General features: G+C 52.0%; 1 protein-coding gene across 2 annotated transcripts in view; it reads left to right on the forward strand.

Annotated features, from left to right (window-relative positions):
• NOS2 (nitric oxide synthase 2) overlaps window positions 1–18,111 on the forward strand; it is a 36,783-nt gene extending 18,672 nt beyond the window's left edge. For both annotated transcript variants that reach the window (XM_081269994.1, XM_081269995.1), the window contains 16 exons: window positions 2,035–2,229; window positions 3,148–3,230; window positions 3,615–3,759; window positions 3,849–3,953; window positions 5,468–5,517; window positions 5,885–6,059; window positions 6,885–7,017; window positions 8,604–8,682; window positions 9,654–9,835; window positions 10,809–10,972; window positions 11,825–12,032; window positions 13,387–13,474; window positions 13,871–13,992; window positions 15,283–15,431; window positions 16,238–16,432; window positions 17,849–18,111. In XM_081269994.1, the coding sequence (XP_081126120.1) occupies window positions 2,035–2,229; window positions 3,148–3,230; window positions 3,615–3,759; window positions 3,849–3,953; window positions 5,468–5,517; window positions 5,885–6,059; window positions 6,885–7,017; window positions 8,604–8,682; window positions 9,654–9,835; window positions 10,809–10,972; window positions 11,825–12,032; window positions 13,387–13,474; window positions 13,871–13,992; window positions 15,283–15,431; window positions 16,238–16,432; window positions 17,849–17,944 (2,169 nt within the window). In that variant the 3' untranslated portion in view covers window positions 17,945–18,111. The remainder of the gene's footprint in view (window positions 1–2,034; window positions 2,230–3,147; window positions 3,231–3,614; window positions 3,760–3,848; window positions 3,954–5,467; window positions 5,518–5,884; window positions 6,060–6,884; window positions 7,018–8,603; window positions 8,683–9,653; window positions 9,836–10,808; window positions 10,973–11,824; window positions 12,033–13,386; window positions 13,475–13,870; window positions 13,993–15,282; window positions 15,432–16,237; window positions 16,433–17,848) is intronic.
• Window positions 18,112–19,933: the final 1,822 nt, after the last annotated feature.

Here is a 19,933-nt window from a genome sequence, read left to right on the forward strand (position 1 = left end):
GCTGGGCCACGAACATAAGTAGTAAGCAAAATATATATGCATCACACACGGTTCCCCAGGGCTGGGTCACTCCACAGGCAGATCCAGACTGTGCGTGATGGAGTCGGGGGTTCTGAGCTGAGAGGAACAGGAAGAGAGCCCCTGGAGCTGGCCTCGATCAGGAAGGGCTGGCCTTGTACCACACATCCTGGCTCCAGGGGACTCCCAGCATCAGCCCTGCCGCTGGCAGGATGCGGATATGTCCCAGAAAATCTGCAGAGCCTCTGCCGTCTCCTGACCATGGCTGACCACGCCCCTCCAGAGCTTGAGAGTCTCCAGAACTTCCTTGTCACCGTCCTTCAGGATGACCTTCCAAAGATGTGGCCTAATTTCCTTCCCTGAAAGATGGGGATCATAGCAGGACCTCCCTCCCTAGATTATTTTAAGAATTAAATGACAGCTCTTGCAACACGTTTAGCTGCACTGCCTGGCCCACAGGGGACCCTCAGCATGTTTGTTTTACTGTTGTTATTTATAATTGTTATCATAGCGATGATCACTGGCTCCTGTGACCACCACTGACCTGGCACTAAGGAGTCTCCATGTATGTATACAGACAGTCCCCAACTTAGGATGGTTTGACTTAGGAATTGTTTAACTTTACAGAGGGGTGAAAGTGATGTGGATTCAGAAACTGAACTTGGAATTCTGAAGTTTGATCTTTCCTTGGCTGGTGATGGGGAACAGGATACTCCTGTGGTACTGGGCAGCAGCAGCAACCCTCGGCTCCCAGTCAGCCACGTCAGCATCAGGCTCACTACCTGACCCTCTGTAATGTGCTGTGTGGCGATGCCACAATGTTCAGGAGGTTGGGAGTATTGAATGCATATTTGACTATCAAACTCTGCTGGGTTTATCAAGATTTAAGCCCATAGTAAGGGGGAAGGCACCTATACATGAAATTTTAAAAGATGTGGCTGGACGTACAGGGCCCGGCAATAGCTGGCTGTTCCCGTCCCTCCCATCCTTGACTCATAGCATCTTCTTTCCAGGAATGTCCCCCCGATCCCTGCATCCCAGGACAACTTGTACCCATCTCTTAAGACTTGGCCTCTTCCAGAAGCTGTGCCCAAAGCCCCTCTCAACTCCCCTGAGCCTCTGTTCTCCTCAAGCAGCCTTGGTTCCCCTCCATCATAGCTCCCAGACTTCCTTCTGCTTCCCCTAGTTAGACCACAGCCTACCACAGAGAAAGGGACTGTCATTCCTCCTATTGTGCCAGGGCCTTACGCTGTACCTGGCAGATGGAAATAATAATAGTAGCTAATATCTACTGAGAACTTTGGTGCTTTGTTTCTACTAACTTATTGCACCCTTTCAACAACCTCATTATGTAGAACTGTCAACCCCAGCTTAATGAAGAGACTGAAGCTTAGCAAGGTTAAGGAACTAGTAGGTCAAGGTTACCGGGCCTGTGAAAGGTCAGAGTTTGGACCACAATGCTAAACATGTGTCTCTCGACTGGATGGTTTGCCCTAGACATAGGGGTGGTGCTGCTCTTAATGGGTCAGTCCAGGTGTCTCAGATCCTGTGGCCTCTAATTTTAGGACATGGGTGGTTCGTCTTCCCTGTAATCCTTCTCCCGTGCTTCAGGCCTCTCCACTGAGATGTCTTGTTCCTTTTTGGCTGAGAGGGTATAGATGGAAGGGGTGGTATTTCTTTATCTGCAAATAAGGGCTTCTGTTTGAGTCCTCTACGAGACATTTGCAGCAAGGGTGGGGAGACCTGTGGGCATGAGAAGCTGGATGCTTCCTCCCCAGGTTTGGGGGGGCCACCATGTCATCTGTGGGCTGACAGTGCTTAGATGACGTCGAGGCCCCTTCAGAGGCTCGGGAAGAGCTCCCATGTGGTCATTTATTTCCAGCAGGTGAGCAGAAAGGCCAGGAGGAGTGGCGTCCAAGGCTTTCCCGCACTCCCTGGGAATTGTCCCTGTTGCCACCTGGCTGCTCTCCACTCTCCTCACCCCTTATCTCAACTTCCCTCCTATTTCTGATTTAGAAGCGGAACGTGACCATCATGGACCATCACTCGGCCGCGGAGTCCTTCATGAAGCACATGCAGAATGAGTACCGGGCCCGCGGGGGCTGCCCTGCAGACTGGATTTGGCTGGTCCCTCCAATTTCTGGGAGCATCACCCCTGTGTTTCACCAGGAAATGTTGAACTATGTCCTGTCCCCATTCTACTACTATCAGGTGAGGGAGGGGCCTCCTGTCCTCTTCCTCTTGGAACGTGGGTGTGGAGACTGTGTGTGTGCCATGGGTGAGGGGCAGGGACTTATTATTTTTTTTTTTTTAAGACTTGATACATTTAATTTTTTATTTCTTTGTGGGTTTTTTTTTTTTTTTTTTTTTTTTTTTTTTTTTTTTTTTTTGTGGTGCTGTGGATTGAACCCAGGGCCTCAGGCATGCTAGGCAAACACTCTACCACTGAGCCACATCCTCAGCCCCAGGGACATGTTTTTAATGCTTCTCAAGCCCCAATCTAGGACACAGAGCATCTCCTGTCCATGTCTACAGAGATAAAGGAAATTCTTTTCATTGTGCTGTGTTCTGTTGCCATGTCTGGCTTAAGCCTCCCTGGTGTCTATTTGACATACCTACTTCTTTGGGGAGTCTGGAAAACTGTCACCTAGCATCATGGGGAGGTCAGACTGAGACTGCTGGTTCTGCCATTTTCTACCTGTGTGCCTGCCTTTCTGAGCCCTGATTTTCCCATGAGAGGAGGATGTGCTTGAGGGTCTTTAAGAGTGTGGCCTCTTTAAGAGTGTGGCCCAGTGCCCAGGCCAGAATGCAGTCAGTAACTGCTAGCTATGAAAATGAGTACACGTTTTATCAAAAAGGATTCGAGTGCTGGGGATATAGCTCAGTTGGTAGAGTGCCTGCTTTGCATGCACAAGGCCCTGGGTTCAATCCCCAGCACCACACACAAAAATTCAATTTTGGGAGAAACTGCCTCACTTTCAAAGTCAGGCAGCTGTGTACCCTGGTCTGCCCAGGACTACTGAGGCCCATCAAGCTCCTCCTCGTCCTCTCGAAAGCATCCTGGTTCAGACTATAAGTTATGAACTGAGAAGGACCCTGGCCTACACTCACATCTCCCTCCTCTTGCAGGTGGAGCCCTGGAAGACCCATGTCTGGCAGGACGAGAAGCGTAGACCCAGGAGAAGAGAGATCCGATTCAAAGTCTTGGGGAAGTGAGTGGGAGCGTGAGTGGGAGTGGGAGTGTCAGCCTCTGCATTGTCCCTTCCTTCTAGTCAGCTTTTGCCCCCAGGCCTTGAAGAGCAGGGCACACAGAGACAGAGTGTGCTTTGTGCAGTTTGGTTCCCAGAGATCTGGGCAGTAATTCTGATGGTCACTGGATGCTTGTGTCCCAGCTTCTCTCTCTTCCCTTCCCCAAAGGGGCCGAGTAGAGGGTGAGGGGAGATAAGGGCCACTAGTCAGGGTGGACAGCTGGTGAGAAATGAAGGTTGCTTCTCCCTCCACCTGTCCACTTGGAACTCTGTCCCCTTCCCATCCTAACCCTCACTTCCTTCTGGAAGAGGACTCAGTACACAGCATCTGTCTGTCTGTTCCCACAGAGCTGTGCTCTTTGCCTCTATGCTGATTCGCAAGACCATGTCATCCCGAGTCAGAGTCACGATCCTCTTTGCAACTGAGACAGGAAAATCAGAAGCGCTGGCCCAGGACTTGGGGACCTTGTTCAGCTGTGCCTTCAACCCCAAGGTACCAGATCAGTTGGACAGGGGTCTGGGGAAAGGGTGGAGGGCCCAGCCTGGGAAGTGAAGGCTAATGTCCTCCTGGGTACCGGGCAGGTCCTCTGCATGGATGAGTACAGCCTGAGCGACATGGAGCAGGAGCGGCTACTGCTGGTAGTGACCAGCACATTTGGGAATGGAGATGCCCCTGGCAACGGACAGGTGGGTGGCCCAAGTCCTGATCACCGAGGGGTGAGTAGAGCCCAGGAGAACCAAAGAATAGTCCAAAGGGATTGGCATACCACAAAGAGGGTGGTTGGGCTGGGCGTGGTGGTGCACGCCCACAATCCCAGTGCCTTGGGAGGCTGAGGCAGGAAGATCATTAGTTTAAAGCCAGCCTCAGCAAAAGCGAGGTGCTAAGCAACTCAGTGAGACTCTGTCTCTAACTAAAATTCAAAGTAGGGCTGGGGATGTGGCTCAGTGGGCTAGTGCCCGTGAGTTCAATCCCTGGAAACCACCCCTTCAAAAGAGGGTGATTGAGAGAGAAACCCCAAGTCACCCAGGGTCCTTCACAGGCCACCTTTCCTCTGACACACTTAATAAATTTCTGTGAATTGACCTACATACTTTCTAACTGAAAAACTCATATTTAAAGGAAACTTGTATCACTCTCACAAAGGGAAAGCCAGCAAAAAGTAAATTCAGTGAAATCCAAAATTATTGATTTTTAGTTAATGCAATTGACCAACCCAGGTCTGCTCTATCTTTTTTTTTTAAGAGCAATAGATAATTATTCAAGAGATTATAGTTCTATGGCCCAACTAGAGACTCATGGTGCACAGATGGATGAAAAATAAATTGAGAAGAGAATAACTAAAAAATGAAATACACAAAAGGGAATAATTTCCATGATTTGACATTGTTTATGCTGGATCACACAGTACCTAAAATTGTTTGGGGTTCCTGGGAAATCAGGGTCATTTTAGAGAATATATGGCCAATTGTTTTTGCTCCTACCTGGTTCCAAAGAAGAAGGAAGGCTCATGTCCTTTAGGAGACCCTCTTGGATGCCCCACTATAGGGCAGGCCCTGCTTTTCTAGAGCTGGAGGCATGGGGTCGGGTTGTTCTGGATCCTCCACTGAGGGGCAGTGCCCACGTGAGCTGCTACGGTTGATTGGTCTCCAAGATAAGCTGAACTTGTCCACCGAGCCCTGGTCAGGTAGTCCTACATCTAAACCAAACTCCACTGTGGACCTGGATCCTTCTGCTAGATGTGGCCAGATTTTTGTCTTGTTTTGTTGGGTACCAGGGATTGAACCCAGAGCCACTTAACCACTAGCCACATCCCCAGCCCATTTTTGTGTTTATATATATATATATTTAGTCGCAGGTAGATTCAATACCTTTATTTTATTTATTTATATGTGGTGCTGAGGATCTATCCCAGTGCCTCACGTGTGCTAGGTGAGCGCTCTACCACTGAGACACAACACCATCCCTTTTATGTTTTATTTTGAGACACGGTCTCCATAAGTTGCTTAGGGCCTTGCTGAGTTGCTGAGGCTGGTTTTGAACTTGTGCTCCTTCAGCCTCAGCCTCTGGAGTTGCTGGGATTACAGGTGTGCCCAGCCCAGCTAGATATGGCCAGTTTTTAAATGGGCCACCAGGAGAAAAAGAAAAAGTTGTGCTTGTGTGAATCCTGGCCTGCGAACTCTGTGGTTGTCTCCCTTTCTAGACTCTGAAGAAATCCCTCTTGATGCTGAAGGAGCTCACCAACACCTTCAGGTCAGGCTCTTCCCCACTCCTTTTTGGCTGAGCCCAACCTCTGGGCCCAGAGTCTAGGATCTGGGGATGAAACTGGATGTGCATAAGAGGGTCTTCCTGGAATTGTTCAGCACAGGGACAGCCCTAATCTGAAGTTTATCCTTTGAGTGTATTGTGGAACCAGCTGGGGAAACCCCTTCCTCTCCCAGGTCTACTAGCTAAGCGTGCATTGGTCTTGGGAGTTGGTGGTGAGGGCCAGAGTTCAAAGAGGACCAAAGCGGGCATGGCCCAGCTGGCATGGGAGAGTTCGAGGCTGGGTCTGCAGGACATTGGCGAGGGGTGCTGCTTGCATGTGACCTGAGTCTCTGTGTGTGTCCTCCTGGGGCAGGTATGCCGTGTTCGGTCTTGGCTCCAGCATGTACCCACAGTTCTGTGCGTTTGCTCATGACATCGACCAAAAGTTGTCCCACCTGGGAGCCTCTCAGCTCACCCCAATGGGGGAAGGTGACGAGCTCAGCGGGCAGGAGGATGCATTCCGTAGCTGGGCCCTGCACACCTTCAAGGTCAGTACCCAGCCAGAGCTGCCCCATGATGTGGTGTCTTCACACCCAGGACATGTGTACCAGCCATCCTGGGTGGTGCGACTTCTGCCCCACCCTGTGGGTAGGTCCCAGGTGTGGGCCAGGGGACTCAGGTCAAGGCTGTGATCCTCACTCCTCCCAGAAGAGTTCTTATTTTTTAAACCATTTTTTAGTTGTAGATGGACACAATACCTTTATTTTATTTATTTATTTAAAATATGGTATTGAGGATTGAACCACGTACCTCACACGTGCTAGGCATGCACTTTACCACTGAGCCACAACCCTGGCCTTCTAGGTCACCTCTTAACAACCACATCTTGTTTGGGACTCCTAGCCACAGAGAGCTGGGGACAGAGGGCACATGGTTGAGCTCTTCTGATCTGGCTCAGTATCTCCATAGACCTTTATTATAGGGGCTGCTTGTGGGCGTAGGGGGCTTATCACTGAAGGGAAGAGTTTTGCTCAGCAAAGGTGCTCAGGAGCCATGGTTTGAGCTGGGGGCACTTGGTTTCAAAGCCCAGGCCTCCTCCATGTGATTCACATAAGGAAAGAAAAGTATTCAAACCTCCCTCACCATGTTGGCAAGACGATGTCAGCATTAATATTTCTAATATTAGTGGTAACTACTGTGTGCAAAGCCCGGGCACCTCTTTGAGTCCCTATAGTGACCCTATAGATTCATGTGCTTAGAAATTCTTTGAAGCACTCAGCTTGATGCTGGGTCCATGGTGAGGGCCTACAATCTGATAATCCCACCAGTGATGAGGAGGATGATGATTGACACCAGTCTGCACTGCCTTCCAGGCTGCCTGCGACACGTTTGACATTCGAGGCAAGCACCACATTCAGATCCCCAAGCTCTACACGGGCAGCATGACCTGGGAGCCTCGCCACCACAGGCTTGTGCAGGACTCACAGCCCTTGGACCTCAACAAAGGTACCTGCCTCTCTGCACTACACGAGGCCTGTTTAGCCTCCTGCCTAGGTTGGGTGTCTGGGCCTTGAGCCCACAACCAGGTCCCTCTGAATGGAGACAGCAGCTGAGGCTGCCAGGCATCTGCCTCAATGAATCCAAGAGCCTAGTACCCAACCAGACCCCAGGCTCCAAAGAGAGCTGTTGAAGAAGACGCTCTGGGAGGGAGGGTGGGCTGTGTCAGGGGTGGGCTGACTGTGCTGGGGTTTTGTTGCTGATACCATGGGTGGTGGTTTAAGAGATCCTGACACTCAACCTGGAGAAAGGGACAGAATAATTGAAGTTCAAGGAGGTGAAGCAAGTGGTAGCATGGCCAGGTTAGGAGCTGAGCCCAGCTTTACCAACGGTGACAGCGTGAGACGGCTCCAGGCTGTGGTCAGGCTCTGCTCCCTCTAGGTGCTGTGCCTGCTCCCTGAGAACAGAGATCCTGCAGGCTTCTGAACATCCCCAGAACATCCCCAGCCTCAGCTCTGCCCTCCTGTGGATCCCAAGCCAGGGAGTTGCCCTGGGACAACATGCATTTTGGGTTCTAAATTAAATTTCCCAATAGTTAGCAGCAGCACATCCACCATCTGTCAGATGAGGGGTCTTTATATTCAGAAACTGGGGGAAAACAGAAGGAAAAAAAAAATCTCAATAGCTACCACTGTGTATTAGTCAGCTTTTTGTCAGTTACAGTTTGGATCTGGAATGTTACCCCCTGCCCATTCATGGGTTAGGCAGTGTTCAGAGGTGAAAAAACTAGATTGTGGGGGCTATAATCCCATCTGTGGATTAATCCACTTGATGGATTAATAATTTGAATGAACTACTGGGTGGTAACTATAGGCAGGTGAGGTGTGATTGGAGGAAGTAGGTCCCCAGAGGTGTGGCCTTGGGGACTATATATGTCCCTGATCCCTTCCTTCCTCTTTCCCCCTGTTTCTTGGCCGCCCTGAACTTAATAGCTTTCCTCCATTCCATCATCCCGCCATGATGTTCTGCTTCCTCTCAGGCCCAGAGCAGTGGAGTCGGCTGGCCATGGACTGAGACCTGAAACCAGGAGCCCAACCTCATGGTTCTTTTCAAATATTTTGGTCACAGCAACCAAAAGCTGACAAACACATACGTGATAAAAACAACTTAGAGGAGGAAGGATTTATTTTGGCTCGTGGTTTCAGAGGTGTCGGTCCACGGTCGGCTGACTCCATGGCGAAGGAAAGCTGCTCAGCTCATGGCAGCCAGAAAGCAGAGAGAAAGAGGAAGGGGTCAGGGACAAGATGTAGTCCCCAAGGGTATGCCCCTAGTGATCTATTTCCTTCAACCAGTCCCCACCTCCAACAATTCCCAGCAATGACTTCAAATTATTTATCCACTGGCCAGAGCCCTCATGATCCAATCCCTTCTCCAAAGCCCCACCTCTGAGTACCGCTGCACTGGGGATATGTCTTCAACACAGGGACTGTTCATGTCCAACCCGTAACAGGCAGCGGGCAAGAATAATTGACTCAGACATGGGGCTTCCCTCACCATTGCTCAAGAGCCCACTTTTCCTATCTGTGTCTCCATAGCCCTCAGCCACATGCACGCCAAGAAGGTGTTCACCATGAGGCTCAAATCTCAGCAGAATCTACAGAGTCCCAAATCCAGGTGAGGTATCGTGCAGGGCTCTTGGATGATGTTCCAAGAAGATTCTGTTTTGATAAATGAAAGACCGGAGCAAGTCAGTCCTTGAAGGGAAAGGAGAGAAGCATCCGCTGTTACTAGAAGTGGCGCCACCATAGCTGGGCCATGGTGGTGCATGCCTGTAATCTCAGCAGCTCTGAAGTCTGAAGCAGGAGGATTGCAAGTTCAAAGCCAGCCTCAGCAACTTAGCAAGACCCTGTCTCAAAATAAAACATAAAAGGGTCAGGATGTGGCTCAGTAGTTAAGTACCCTTAGGTTCAATCCCCAGTACCCCCCCACACACACCAAAAAAAAAAAAATACCACCAATAGGATCAACTGGTCTGCTAACCTGTGGCCACCTGTGTGTCTTTGCTGCCAGTTTCAATTGACCAGCCAGCTGTCCAGCTTGGGAACAAAGCCCCTGCTTTGCTTTCTCTCCTTCCTCACTAGAATCTTTCATTGAAAGGAGAGGCCCAGGGACACAAGTCATTGGGGTCTTGAGAGCTGCCATGAAGTTTTGGCAGGGAAGAAATGTCCCAGCCAGGAAGCTGAGCGTTGGGGATTATTTGTGGGTTTTGTTTCTCTGTACTGTCCTCTCCCAAGTTCATTAGGGAAACTGGACTTTTTTCTAGTAAGGACAGGATTTTGCGCTGGGGACAGGGAAGCATTTCTTCCAGTACCCAGAGATCTCCACGCAGGAGGCTTTCTTTCAGCAGAGCCTCCAGCTAGACCTCGGGGGCTTGGCGGGCTGCCCAGGCAGGGCGGGGTGGCCTTCTCCCAAGGGAAAACTGTGGGATGCTGAGTCTTCCCGCCCAAAGCTATGCCTGGTCCCCAACTCAGGCTCAAGGAACCAGGCAGGAAAATGACAGGAGGGCACATTTCCTGGGGAAACTGGCCCGCCTTCCAGGTGGCCAGGAGGAAATCCTGGCAGTCACCAGGTCCTTCCTTCCACAGCCGCACCACCCTCCTGGTGGAGCTCTCCTGCGAGGACAGCACAGACCTGAGCTACCTGCCTGGAGAGCACCTCGGGGTTTTCCCAAGCAACCAGCTGGCCCTGGTCCAAGGCATCTTGGAGCGAGTAGTGGACAGCCCCGCAGCCCAGCAGACTGTGCGCCTGGAGGCCCTGGATGACAGCGGTGAGCCCTTGGCTGAGACCCCTCTCCAGCCAGCCCGGGGCTGGGCTTCTACCTACCCCAGGCCAGCTACCCCAGCCCTGGCCTGTAGGAATAGCTCCCTGGCCTTAGTGTCCTCGGGGTTACTGATACCACCAAAGGACAGACCCTCTAAGCACAGAGGCCAAAATAGAAAAGTGGGGGGTCAGAGAAGCAAAGCCAGCCCCCATCTCTCCCTGTCCAGGAGAAAGGGGGAGAGCCAGAGAAGCCCTGTGGTTCATCAGACTTCTGGCCCAGATGAAATAATAATAATAATTATAATCTTTACCAACATTTATCGAGTACCTGTGTACAGGGCACTGTATCAACTGTTTTACATGCCTGATTTTATTCAATGTTCGTAGAAGCTCAGTAAGATAGGTTTTTGTCATCATATCCATTTCTCAGGGAAGGAACCCAAAGCCCTACGGTTCAGTCATTCAGACAGGAAACAGGGAGTCAGAGTTTGAACCCAGGTCTGCTGGCCCCAGGATCCATGCTGTGATTACCCTGCACACTGCCCCTTGGGACTCCTTCACCCTTGCCATCTCACTTTGGGCTAATCTTCTGCTCAGCCAGCACCTCTTGGTATAACACCCAAGGGCATGGTGGTCATGAGTTTTTCTCTAAATGAACAACAGGCCTCTGGGCTATAGGTCAGTCTCCTGTGGAATTTAGCCAGTGGGAGACTGTAGTTCACCGTGGATATCTTGCTAATGTACAGGTGTAGGCCAGAGAAGGACGTGGTTAGTTCGTCAGGATCATATCACTTTGGGTGTCTCTTGAAGGACTGTTAGTCTCCTGAGAGTCAGCCTTTCCTGGCAGCCCTATCTCTGGGTACCACCTTCTTTTCTCCCCTGCAGCTGGAGCATAGAGTGTGTCTTCCCAGAGTCCCATCACCTTCCGGGAAACCCAGGTGGGGCATTTCCCTCTCCTGATGCCTTCCTTCCCTCTGCAGGCAGCTACTGGATCAGGGACAAGAGGCTGCCCCCCTGCTCGCTCAGCCAGGCCCTCACTTACTTCCTGGACATCACCACGCCCCCAACCCCTCTGCAGCTCCAAAAACTGGCCAGGCTGGCCACAGAGGAGTCTGAGAGACAGAGGCTGGAGACCCTGTGCCAGGTAAATGTCAGGGTTGGTGGATGAGGCAGGGGAAGTTCCCAGAGTGGGTCTTTAACCTTCAAGAGGATCTCCCCAGATTCCCAAGGCGAGACTTGTCAAGGGCTAGTGGGAATCCAGACATTGTCTGCCATCCCTGTTGTAGGACACAGTTGTGTGGAATAAACTGAATTTTTCCTCAGTGCCAGCAGGATGTAGCCAAAGTGCACTTCCTTGGGAATGAGCTAGAAAGGGGATCCACCATGTCTTGCTTGTCCTTGTCCTCTCAAAACATGGCACTCAGAAGCCTGGGAGGAGGGGTGGTGTGGACGAATGGATAAGTGATGCAGTGACAGAGAGCGGAATTAGCACCTTAATGAGAGCATGCATTAACTCACCTGCAGCTTCTGGGCCCAAGTCTTTGCTAAGAGTCACCAGACATCGTTATTATCATCCTCGTTGTGGCTAATCATCTTTATCCCAACCCTCCCACTACTGTACTTTCCAGCTGTGCTGTACTGACTTGACACATGCTGTCTCATTTAATTCTCACAATGTCCCCACATGAGCAGTGACACTGTCCTTGCTTCACAAAGGTTAAGTAAGGGGGATGGTTCTATAGCTTGGAAGGGTGCCTGACCAAGATTCAAACCCAGATCTAACTGGTTCCAAAGCCTTGCCCCGATTTAGATCGCAATGGAGTTGAGCTGCCCACAGCAGAGTTCTGGGCACACAGACAAATGCTACTCCAGGTCGGGAGCGCTTCCTCTGCAGGTTGGGAGTCTCAGCACCCTGGACAGCGCACGCTGCGGGATTGAATGGTGAATGCGGGGCGGGGCAGGCACCCTGAGTCCTCACCCTGCCCTTGACTCTCAGCCCTCAGAATACAACAAGTGGAAGTCCACCAACAGCCCCACGTTCCTGGAAGTGCTGGAGGAGTTCCCATCGCTGCGGGTACCGGCTGCCTTCCTGCTCTCCCAGCTCCCTCTTCTGAAACCGCGCTACTACTCCATCAGCTCCTCCCGGGACCACACACCCACAGAGGTCCACCTCACCGTGGCCGTGGTCACTTACCGCACCCAAGGTGAAGGGCGCAGCTCTCCTGCTTCTGGGGCAGCTTTTCAACATCTCGGAGTTTTGGTCTCATTAGTTAAACAGGGTGGTAACCCCGCCCCCTCCCAGAGTTGTCAATCATACTCGTGGGTGTGAGGAAGAGATCACCACAGAGCAGGCGCTAAGCTCACCGCTTTGAATCACTGTGGTCAGTAGCCAGGTGAGATAGGTACTGTGCATTCCACAGGGGAGGAGAAGCTGAGCCACTGATCCAAGTCACACAGGTAGTAAGAGGACGGCTGAGATTCAAACCCGGTTTGTTTAATTGCTGAATCCTGGTTCTTCATCACTTTGAGACAAGTTAGTGAGATCACGTGGGGAGACCATCCAACACTCAAGGGGAGCCCAGTGATTCTTAGTCCCCGAGAGTCAGCCTGAGCTCAGGGTGGTTCTGACTTGGTTGGTCACTCATTCATTCCACTCATGCAGGGATGGCTTACGTCACACTTCTCTGCTGGGCACCATGGTGGGTGTGGAAACGAAGGCAGGCATAGCTCCTGCTCTCATGGAGTATCTAGAGAGCCAAAGAAGAGACAGGCATGGAAATAATGAGAGATTATGATTAAGTCGCCAAGAAGGAACGTGCAGGGGACCATGATGGAGCTCATGGGGAGGCCAATCCCTTGTGGTCTTGGCTCTTCCCCTGGACACACTTGGCCCCCTGCCCTGACCCCTGTCACTCAGCATTGTCTGTGGAGGCAAGCTGGGATCCGGCCACACTGGGAGCCCTCCATCCTCTGTGAAGAATAGTCACACAGCTTCTAAGAGCTCACAGAGGCTGTGTCAGTCCGCCAGAGAGCTCCCCATGGACCAGGTCTCAGTCCTAGGGCCAGAAGGCCAGGAGGGATTACAAGAAAAGACAGTGACATCAGAACAGGTGGGGTGAGCGGCTATACCTGCACCCAGGCTATACTTGCAAGGGCTACCCTCACGAGGACACACCCAGCAGTGGCCATCTCCAAGCTGATTGGGGACTGGGGGGGGGGTCCCTGGAGAAACTCTTGGAAGAAGCAATAGAGTAAGAATCAGGGACCCAGAGCCATCCACCACCTGAGCAACCTCTCAAGCCACTTTCCCTCTCTGAGACTCGGTTTCTGAGAGGTAAAAGGGGCACCTTGCCTGCTAAGCCCTTGGCAGCCTTTCCCAGCTCTGGATGTGTAGAGGGTGGACCCCAGAACCAGAGACACACAACCCCTCATTCCGCCCTTAGAGCATCTGAGTGGGCAGGCCAGCCCAAGGGGGTGCATCAGTGTGGGAGGAGCAGCTGACACGGTCGCCTGCGGGCTGGAGGGAGAACGTTGGTCAGGTCTGTTCTGTCATTGCAGGTGGCCAGGGTCCACTGCACCACGGCGTCTGCAGCACGTGGCTCAGCAGCCTGATGCCCCAGGACCCAGTGCCCTGCTTTGTGCGAAGGTAAACACCCTCCCATTCCTGTGGGACCACTGACCTCTGGGTGTCCTGGGATGAGAGAGAGAGATCCGGCGTTCGGTGCCCCTCTGGGCCACTTGGTCCAGTACTGAGAAAGTACTGAGGCCACACTGGGCCTCCCCATTTTATCCCCTGGCTGAGTCTCTAGCAGGTGCCCAGAGTACAGTGGGGTCAGGTCTTTTCAGAAGGCTCCTGGGTGGGGAGATGATGTGCCTGGACAGGGCAAGGGAGGTGCCCGGCAGGAAGTGGACCTGGAGCTTGTTCTCCTCCATCCCCAACACCACCTCCTGGCCACACGCCCAGCATCCCAGCCCCTGTCCTGCACCTGCACCAGCCCAGGATGTCTGAGGGTGTGGCCTCTCTTCTTCTGTCTCCCTTCAGTGCCAGCAGTTTCCAGCTGCCCGAGGACCCCTCCCATCCCTGCATCCTCATTGGGCCTGGCACAGGCATCGCGCCCTTCCGCAGTTTCTGGCAGCAGCGGCTCCATGACTCTGAGCACAAAGGTACAGCCAATGTGAGGACTAGCCAATGCTCATGATCCCGATTTGATCATTATTCACTGTATGCAAGTGTCAGAGTATCACACCATGCTCCATGAATTAGACGATAATCATGTATATTTTAAAAGAAAAAACACACACAAAATAAAAAAGAACAATGTATTGGCTTAGGATTGGTATTGAATGTGTGATTTTTTTTTGGGGGGGGGGTACCAGAGACTGAATGAATCCAGTGGCACTTAACCACTGAGCCATATCCCCAGTCCATTTTACATTTTATTTTGAGACAGGATTTCACTAAGTTGCTGAGGCTGGCTTTGAACTTGTGATCCTCCTGCCTAAGCCTCCCAAGCCACTGGGATGATAGGTGTGCATTATTGCACCCAGATGAATGTGTGCTCTTGAAAACTGCCATCACTATCTTCTCTTTTTTTTTTTTTTTCTCTTTTGGCACTGGGTATTGAATTCAGGGGTACTCCACCACTGAGCCACATCCCCAGCCCTATTTTGTATTTTATTTAGAGACAGGGTCTCACTGAGTTGCTTAGCACCTCACCATTGCTTAGGGTGGCTTTTAATTTGTGATCCTCCTGCCTCAGGCTCCCGAGCCACTGGTATTACAGGTGCATACACTGCACCCAGCCCTTCATTATCCTCTGATTTGCGTACCTCGTACTGAAAAAAAAAAATTTTTTTTAAATAGAAAGCCGGGCACAGTAGCTCACACCTGTAATCCAAGCTACTTGGGAGACTCAGGCAAGAGGATTACAAGTTTGAGGCCAGCCCCTGCAACTTAGCAAGATTCTGTCTGAAAACAAAAAATAAAAAGGACTGGGGACATACTCAATGGTAAACCGCCTCAGGGTTCAATCCCCAGTACTGAAAAACAAATAAATAAAATAGGACCCTAAAGAGGTACAGCTTGAAGGTTCCTGTGTGGGGTACAGCATTAGGCGGCCACCACCTGCCTAGAAGAACTCTGCCACCACCCCACAGATGTTTCCTGGCCCCTGTCCAGAGGAAGACCTTCCTCCAGAGTTTGCCTTGGCCTGTGCATTATTTCTCAGGGAATAATGGGGGAAATCCCCACTTTTGACCTTTGGTGAGCTGGACGGACTCCTGTACCTGCACTTCAGTTGTGTGTCCAGTTATGTCCTGGGCCTCTGTTTCCTCATCTGTAAAATGGAGATTATACCAGACAGGACCCTTGAAGAGATTTCTAGTTGGTCATTTTGAGCTGTGATCTGCCCTCTGGTGGCCATGCTGGTAACTGCAGCCTGCTGGGTTTTGCAGGGCTCCAGAGAGGCCACATGACCCTGGTGTTTGGGTGCCGCCACCCAGAGGAGGACCACCTGTATCGGGAGGAGATGCTGGAGATGGCCCGGAAGGGGGTGCTGCATGAGGTGCACACAGCCTATTCTCGGCTGCCCGGCAAGCCCAAGGTAAGTGCGGCCGTGAGTGGACACCAGGCAAACACCCCTGGCCCCCTGAGCCTCCATCTCCTCAGCTGGAAAGTGGAGACACACACCCATCAGGGTGACACTGTGGAGAGCACTGTGCCCTGTAGTCCAGGAGAAGAGACAAGCCCAGAGAGGTTTAGGATCAACTCAGGGTGACACTATGGGTTAATCCCCAGAGCCCAGCCTGCTGAAGATCCCCAGCAGCCCCCTGGGACACGTGGCTGCCCAGGGAGAGGAGGTGCAGCTGGTTTACACTCCAGCTGACAAGGTTAGACAGCAGCTACTGCACTGGGCCCCAGGAGCCTGGGGAGTTTGGACAAACTTTTGGCTCAGCAGTTATGAACTTGTTCCTGAAGATTCCTCTTGGACCCCATTCTGGGCCCACTGGACATCTGGTGTGGAACAAAAACAGAATCCCGATTGTCTCCTGAACCCTCTGTGTGACTGGAAAGCCTGGAAACCTGCACCCCAGCTTCCAATCAATGAACCTGGGCATGGGGAGGCTGCCCTTTCTAGAATGTAGGCAGGCAGGCCTCAGAGCCCTGGGCAGGGGGTTGACTTGATTGATGCCTCTTTGAAGTGTGATGAATTTGGAGAAAATCCGGGGGGCCCCCTGGCCTGAGCTGGGCTAGGTGTCAGTGTACCTTCTCATACTGAGCCACGGTCCTGCCTGGGAGGGTTCTTACTCCCCTGACATCCCTATCTCCCCTAACAGGGGACAGCAGGCTTGACCCCCAGCCTCTCTCCCAGGGGCTAGGGACTAGACCCACCGTATCCTCTGATTTCAGGTCTATGTTCAAGACATTCTGCGGCAGCAGCTGGCTGGTGAGGTCCTCCGCGTGTTGCATGAGTCCCCGGGCCACCTCTATGTCTGTGGGGATGTGCGTATGGCTCGAGATGTGGCCCACACCCTGAAGCAGCTGGTGGCCACCAAGCTGAGCTTGAGTGAAGAGCAGGTTGAGGATTATTTCTTCCAGCTCAAGGTACGGGGAGCTGGTGTGTGGGTTCGGGGGTGTAGTCAAGGGTCCAGGCTGCAGGAGCTAGGACCAGGGTGACAGGATCAGGAGAATCCCAGGACACTCCTGGGCCCCGAAGGAACCCCAGAGCAGTCCAGATGGGCTTTTGGAAAGCCTAACTCTACCCCCCGGTGTGGTTGCCTGTCAGCTTTAAGAAGGCAGGTCCACGTGTTCTGTCTTTCCATGTGTGGAATGGAGCAGGAGGACCTCTCTGGCTTCTCTCCAGGCCCCTTTCAGAGAGCAGCTGTGTAGCCAGAGCAGAGTAACAAACACCGGGTAGGAAACTTGTCCCCTTTGGCAGCCTCCTATGCAGGAAGCACCTGTTTTTACACCCAGGATGCTGTCTGCTTGTCCTCAGCCCCCAGTGGGAAGGACACTCCCTTTATGATGGTAACAGCCACAGTGTTCATCAGGGGCCCACCTGGGGCCAGGTGCTTATGGAAGATTCCCATGAGGCGTTTCCTTCTAAGGGCTTCATGAGGGAGGCACATTTACACCCCCATTTTACAGAGGGAGGGGGCCCGGGGTCCACAACAGTGAAGCTGAAAGCCTAAGACTCTGTCTCTGGCCCCAAAGCCTGTGCTCACCACTTCCATACTCTTCCCAAGACACGTTCTTATGTTCATCATGTTTGAGCACCTACTATATGATAGGGATACAGCAGTAGACAGAACAAGCAAAAATCCCTGCCTGGATGGAACATTCTAGAAGGGTTGATACAACAGAACATGCATAATGGATACTGCATCAGGGAGGCTGCTGAGGGAGACTTAGGGGCCTATTGTTTTAAATAAGATGTCACTGGAAGGTGACAGTTGAGAAGCCTTGTGGGTAATGAGGGAGATGGCATTCTAGGCTGCTCTTCAGGGAATAGCATGCATGAAGGTCCTGGGGTGGCGTTAGCGTATGTGTGTGAAGAACAGCAAGACCCCACAAATGTCTCCCAAAATGTGTTCAGAGTTGGTAGATTCCAGGGTCAGATAGTTTAGATCATGCTCAGTTAAACAAAGGCAAACACATTGGTGTACCATCAGATGTATCATGACAGTTTAAGACTGGGGTGGAGGAGGGGAGAGAAAGTGCACCGTATTTCCCACCCAGACTTATCTCAGACTTATGCCACCTTCTGGGGCATCTCGTGAGACGAGCACTAGGCAGGAAGTAGGAATGGCGTCCACCTGCAGAGCTTTAGGAGATGTTGAGAGGATTCACACCAGAGCAGGCGCTAATGGGGCTGGGGGCATAAACCAGATCCAAGCGCACTCTCCACACCAAAGGGCTCCTGCTGGCCTGTTCCGTGTCACAGAGGAGCCAGGGCTTGGTGAGTGGGGCAGGGAGGCTGGGCCAGCAGGGCTGACCTTGTGGCCCCTGTTTCTCTTCAAGAGCCAGAAGCGCTATCATGAAGATGTCTTTGGTGCTGTGTTTCCCTACGAGGTGAAAAAGGACAGGGCCGCGGGACAGCCCAACACAGGCCTCTGACGACCACTGGAGCAGTGAAAGCTGCTGGCATGGAATTTAAGGGCGGAGTCGACTCTCAAGCTGGGGACAAGGTCCTGGGGAGTTGGAAAACAGCCATCTCTCCAAGCCCTTCTTAGTTCCACCATCCGTCTATGTGACCTACTACCAAGTAGCATCCTGGGCTGGTTGGAGCCAGCACTCTCTCTGAGCCCACCCTTCCTTGGGCAATGGAGTCCGGGGGGGTGGGGGGTGGGCCTCGCTGGCCCCTTGGAGGTTCAGTCTGTGAGCCAGGCCCGGCAAGAGGGGGAGGAAAAGGGGAAACCTTATTCTGGTTGCAGCACTGTAAGTGGCCACCAGGAGGCGCTATCACAACACTCTGTATTTAGCTGCCTTGTGTACAGTTATTTATGTCTCCGTATTTAAAAAAAAAAAAAAAACCCAACCCAACTCGCAACAGCCCCTTGGACCTTTCCTCTGTGATTCCTTAATGTAAATATTTATATTAAATGTGTTCTATTTTAACCAACCTGTATATATATGTGTGTGTTTGGAGGGGGGATTGTTTTGTAAGGAAAGCAGATCTAAGTCCTATGGAGAAGGACTGATGTGTCCCACACAGGGACAAAGATCCCCATCTGTGGTGGGGATGCGGGGCACAGGCAAGGGGCTGGAGCTGTATATTTCACCCAGAAAGCATCTTATGAAAGGTGTGGTGAGCAGTGGAATTATGCACTTAGTGCCAAGATTTTAGCAAAGGCCTGGACCCTCGCCCTGTCTTAGGAAGGGGTTTGTTCTGTAGCCACCTGTTTGGCCACTGGTGATTTAGCACATGGGGAAAGCAGGTGAGGTTTCCTGGTTGTGGAAGACTTTGTGGAGGGTAAGGGCATGCATTACCCTTGCCCCTCCTGGGAGACTGTGGTCCTTTCTTGATTTGAAGCCAGCCAGGGAGCTGCTTCTTTTGGGGTAGGGGTTGAACCCAGGGGTGCTTAACCCCTGAGCCACACCCCCAGACCTGGTGTTTATTTTATTTTTCTTTTGAGACAGGATCTCACTAAGTTGCAGAGGCTTACTTTGAACTTGCACTCCTCCTTCCTCAGCCTCCTGACCAGGGGAGCTTCTTAAGCGACAGAGCTGCATCTCCTTCTGGTCAGAACCACAAAAAGGTCTCAGTTGGGGACAAGTGGTGGTCTAGAGAAATCCTGCTCTCAGCTTCAGTTTGGGCCTTGCTTCATGGGCTCCCTCACCTGCTCTCCCCTCCTCTCCTGCCACTTCTGGTAGCAGCTACTCTCATGGAGGTGGGGGATGGGGGAAAGGGGCTTCCCAAAGTCTAGTTGCCCAGAGTCCAGTGGCCTAGACCAAAGGCTTCTCACAAATTAATGTACACTCGAGTCACCCAGGATCTGTTAACATGCAGACCTGATACAGTAGGTCTGGGTGGGGCCCGAGGTGCTTTTTTTTGGGGGGGGGGTATTGAACCCAGGGCACTTAACTACTGAGCCACATCTTCATCCCTTTTTTTGTATTTTATGTAGATATACGGCCTTGCTAAATTGCTGAGGCTAGCTTTGAAATCCTCATGCCTCAGGCTCCTAAGCTGCTGAGATTGCAAGCATGCACCACTGCACCAGGCCAAGGTGCTGCATTTCTAATCAGCTCCCAGATCATGAGGCACCTGCTGGTCTGAACACTCTTTGAGCCCCACTCTGGCTCCTGGGGCTGGGTTCTGACGGAGTGAGCAGAGTAAAATGGCATCACCTGGACATCCAGCTGGGCTCCCTTCTGCTGCCCAGCGGCCGACCAGCAGATCCCCAGACACTGAGCCATTTCCCTCTTGCACATCATGACTGGGACAGCTTTGGAATCAGCTTCTTGTCCCGCCTGCCTCCTCCTCCCACTTGGGCACAAGGTTCTGATGAGGCTCTGCCGGGGGCCCCCACAGGCTCTGTCCCAGCCCTTCTTCCATCTCAGAAGCATGGAGCTGTTTTCCAGGTTCACCCAGCTGCTGAGGTC

This window comes from Spermophilus citellus (assembly GCF_964194105.1).
Source record: "Spermophilus citellus genome assembly, chromosome: 17".
Classification (NCBI taxonomy): domain Eukaryota; kingdom Metazoa; phylum Chordata; class Mammalia; order Rodentia; family Sciuridae; genus Spermophilus; species Spermophilus citellus.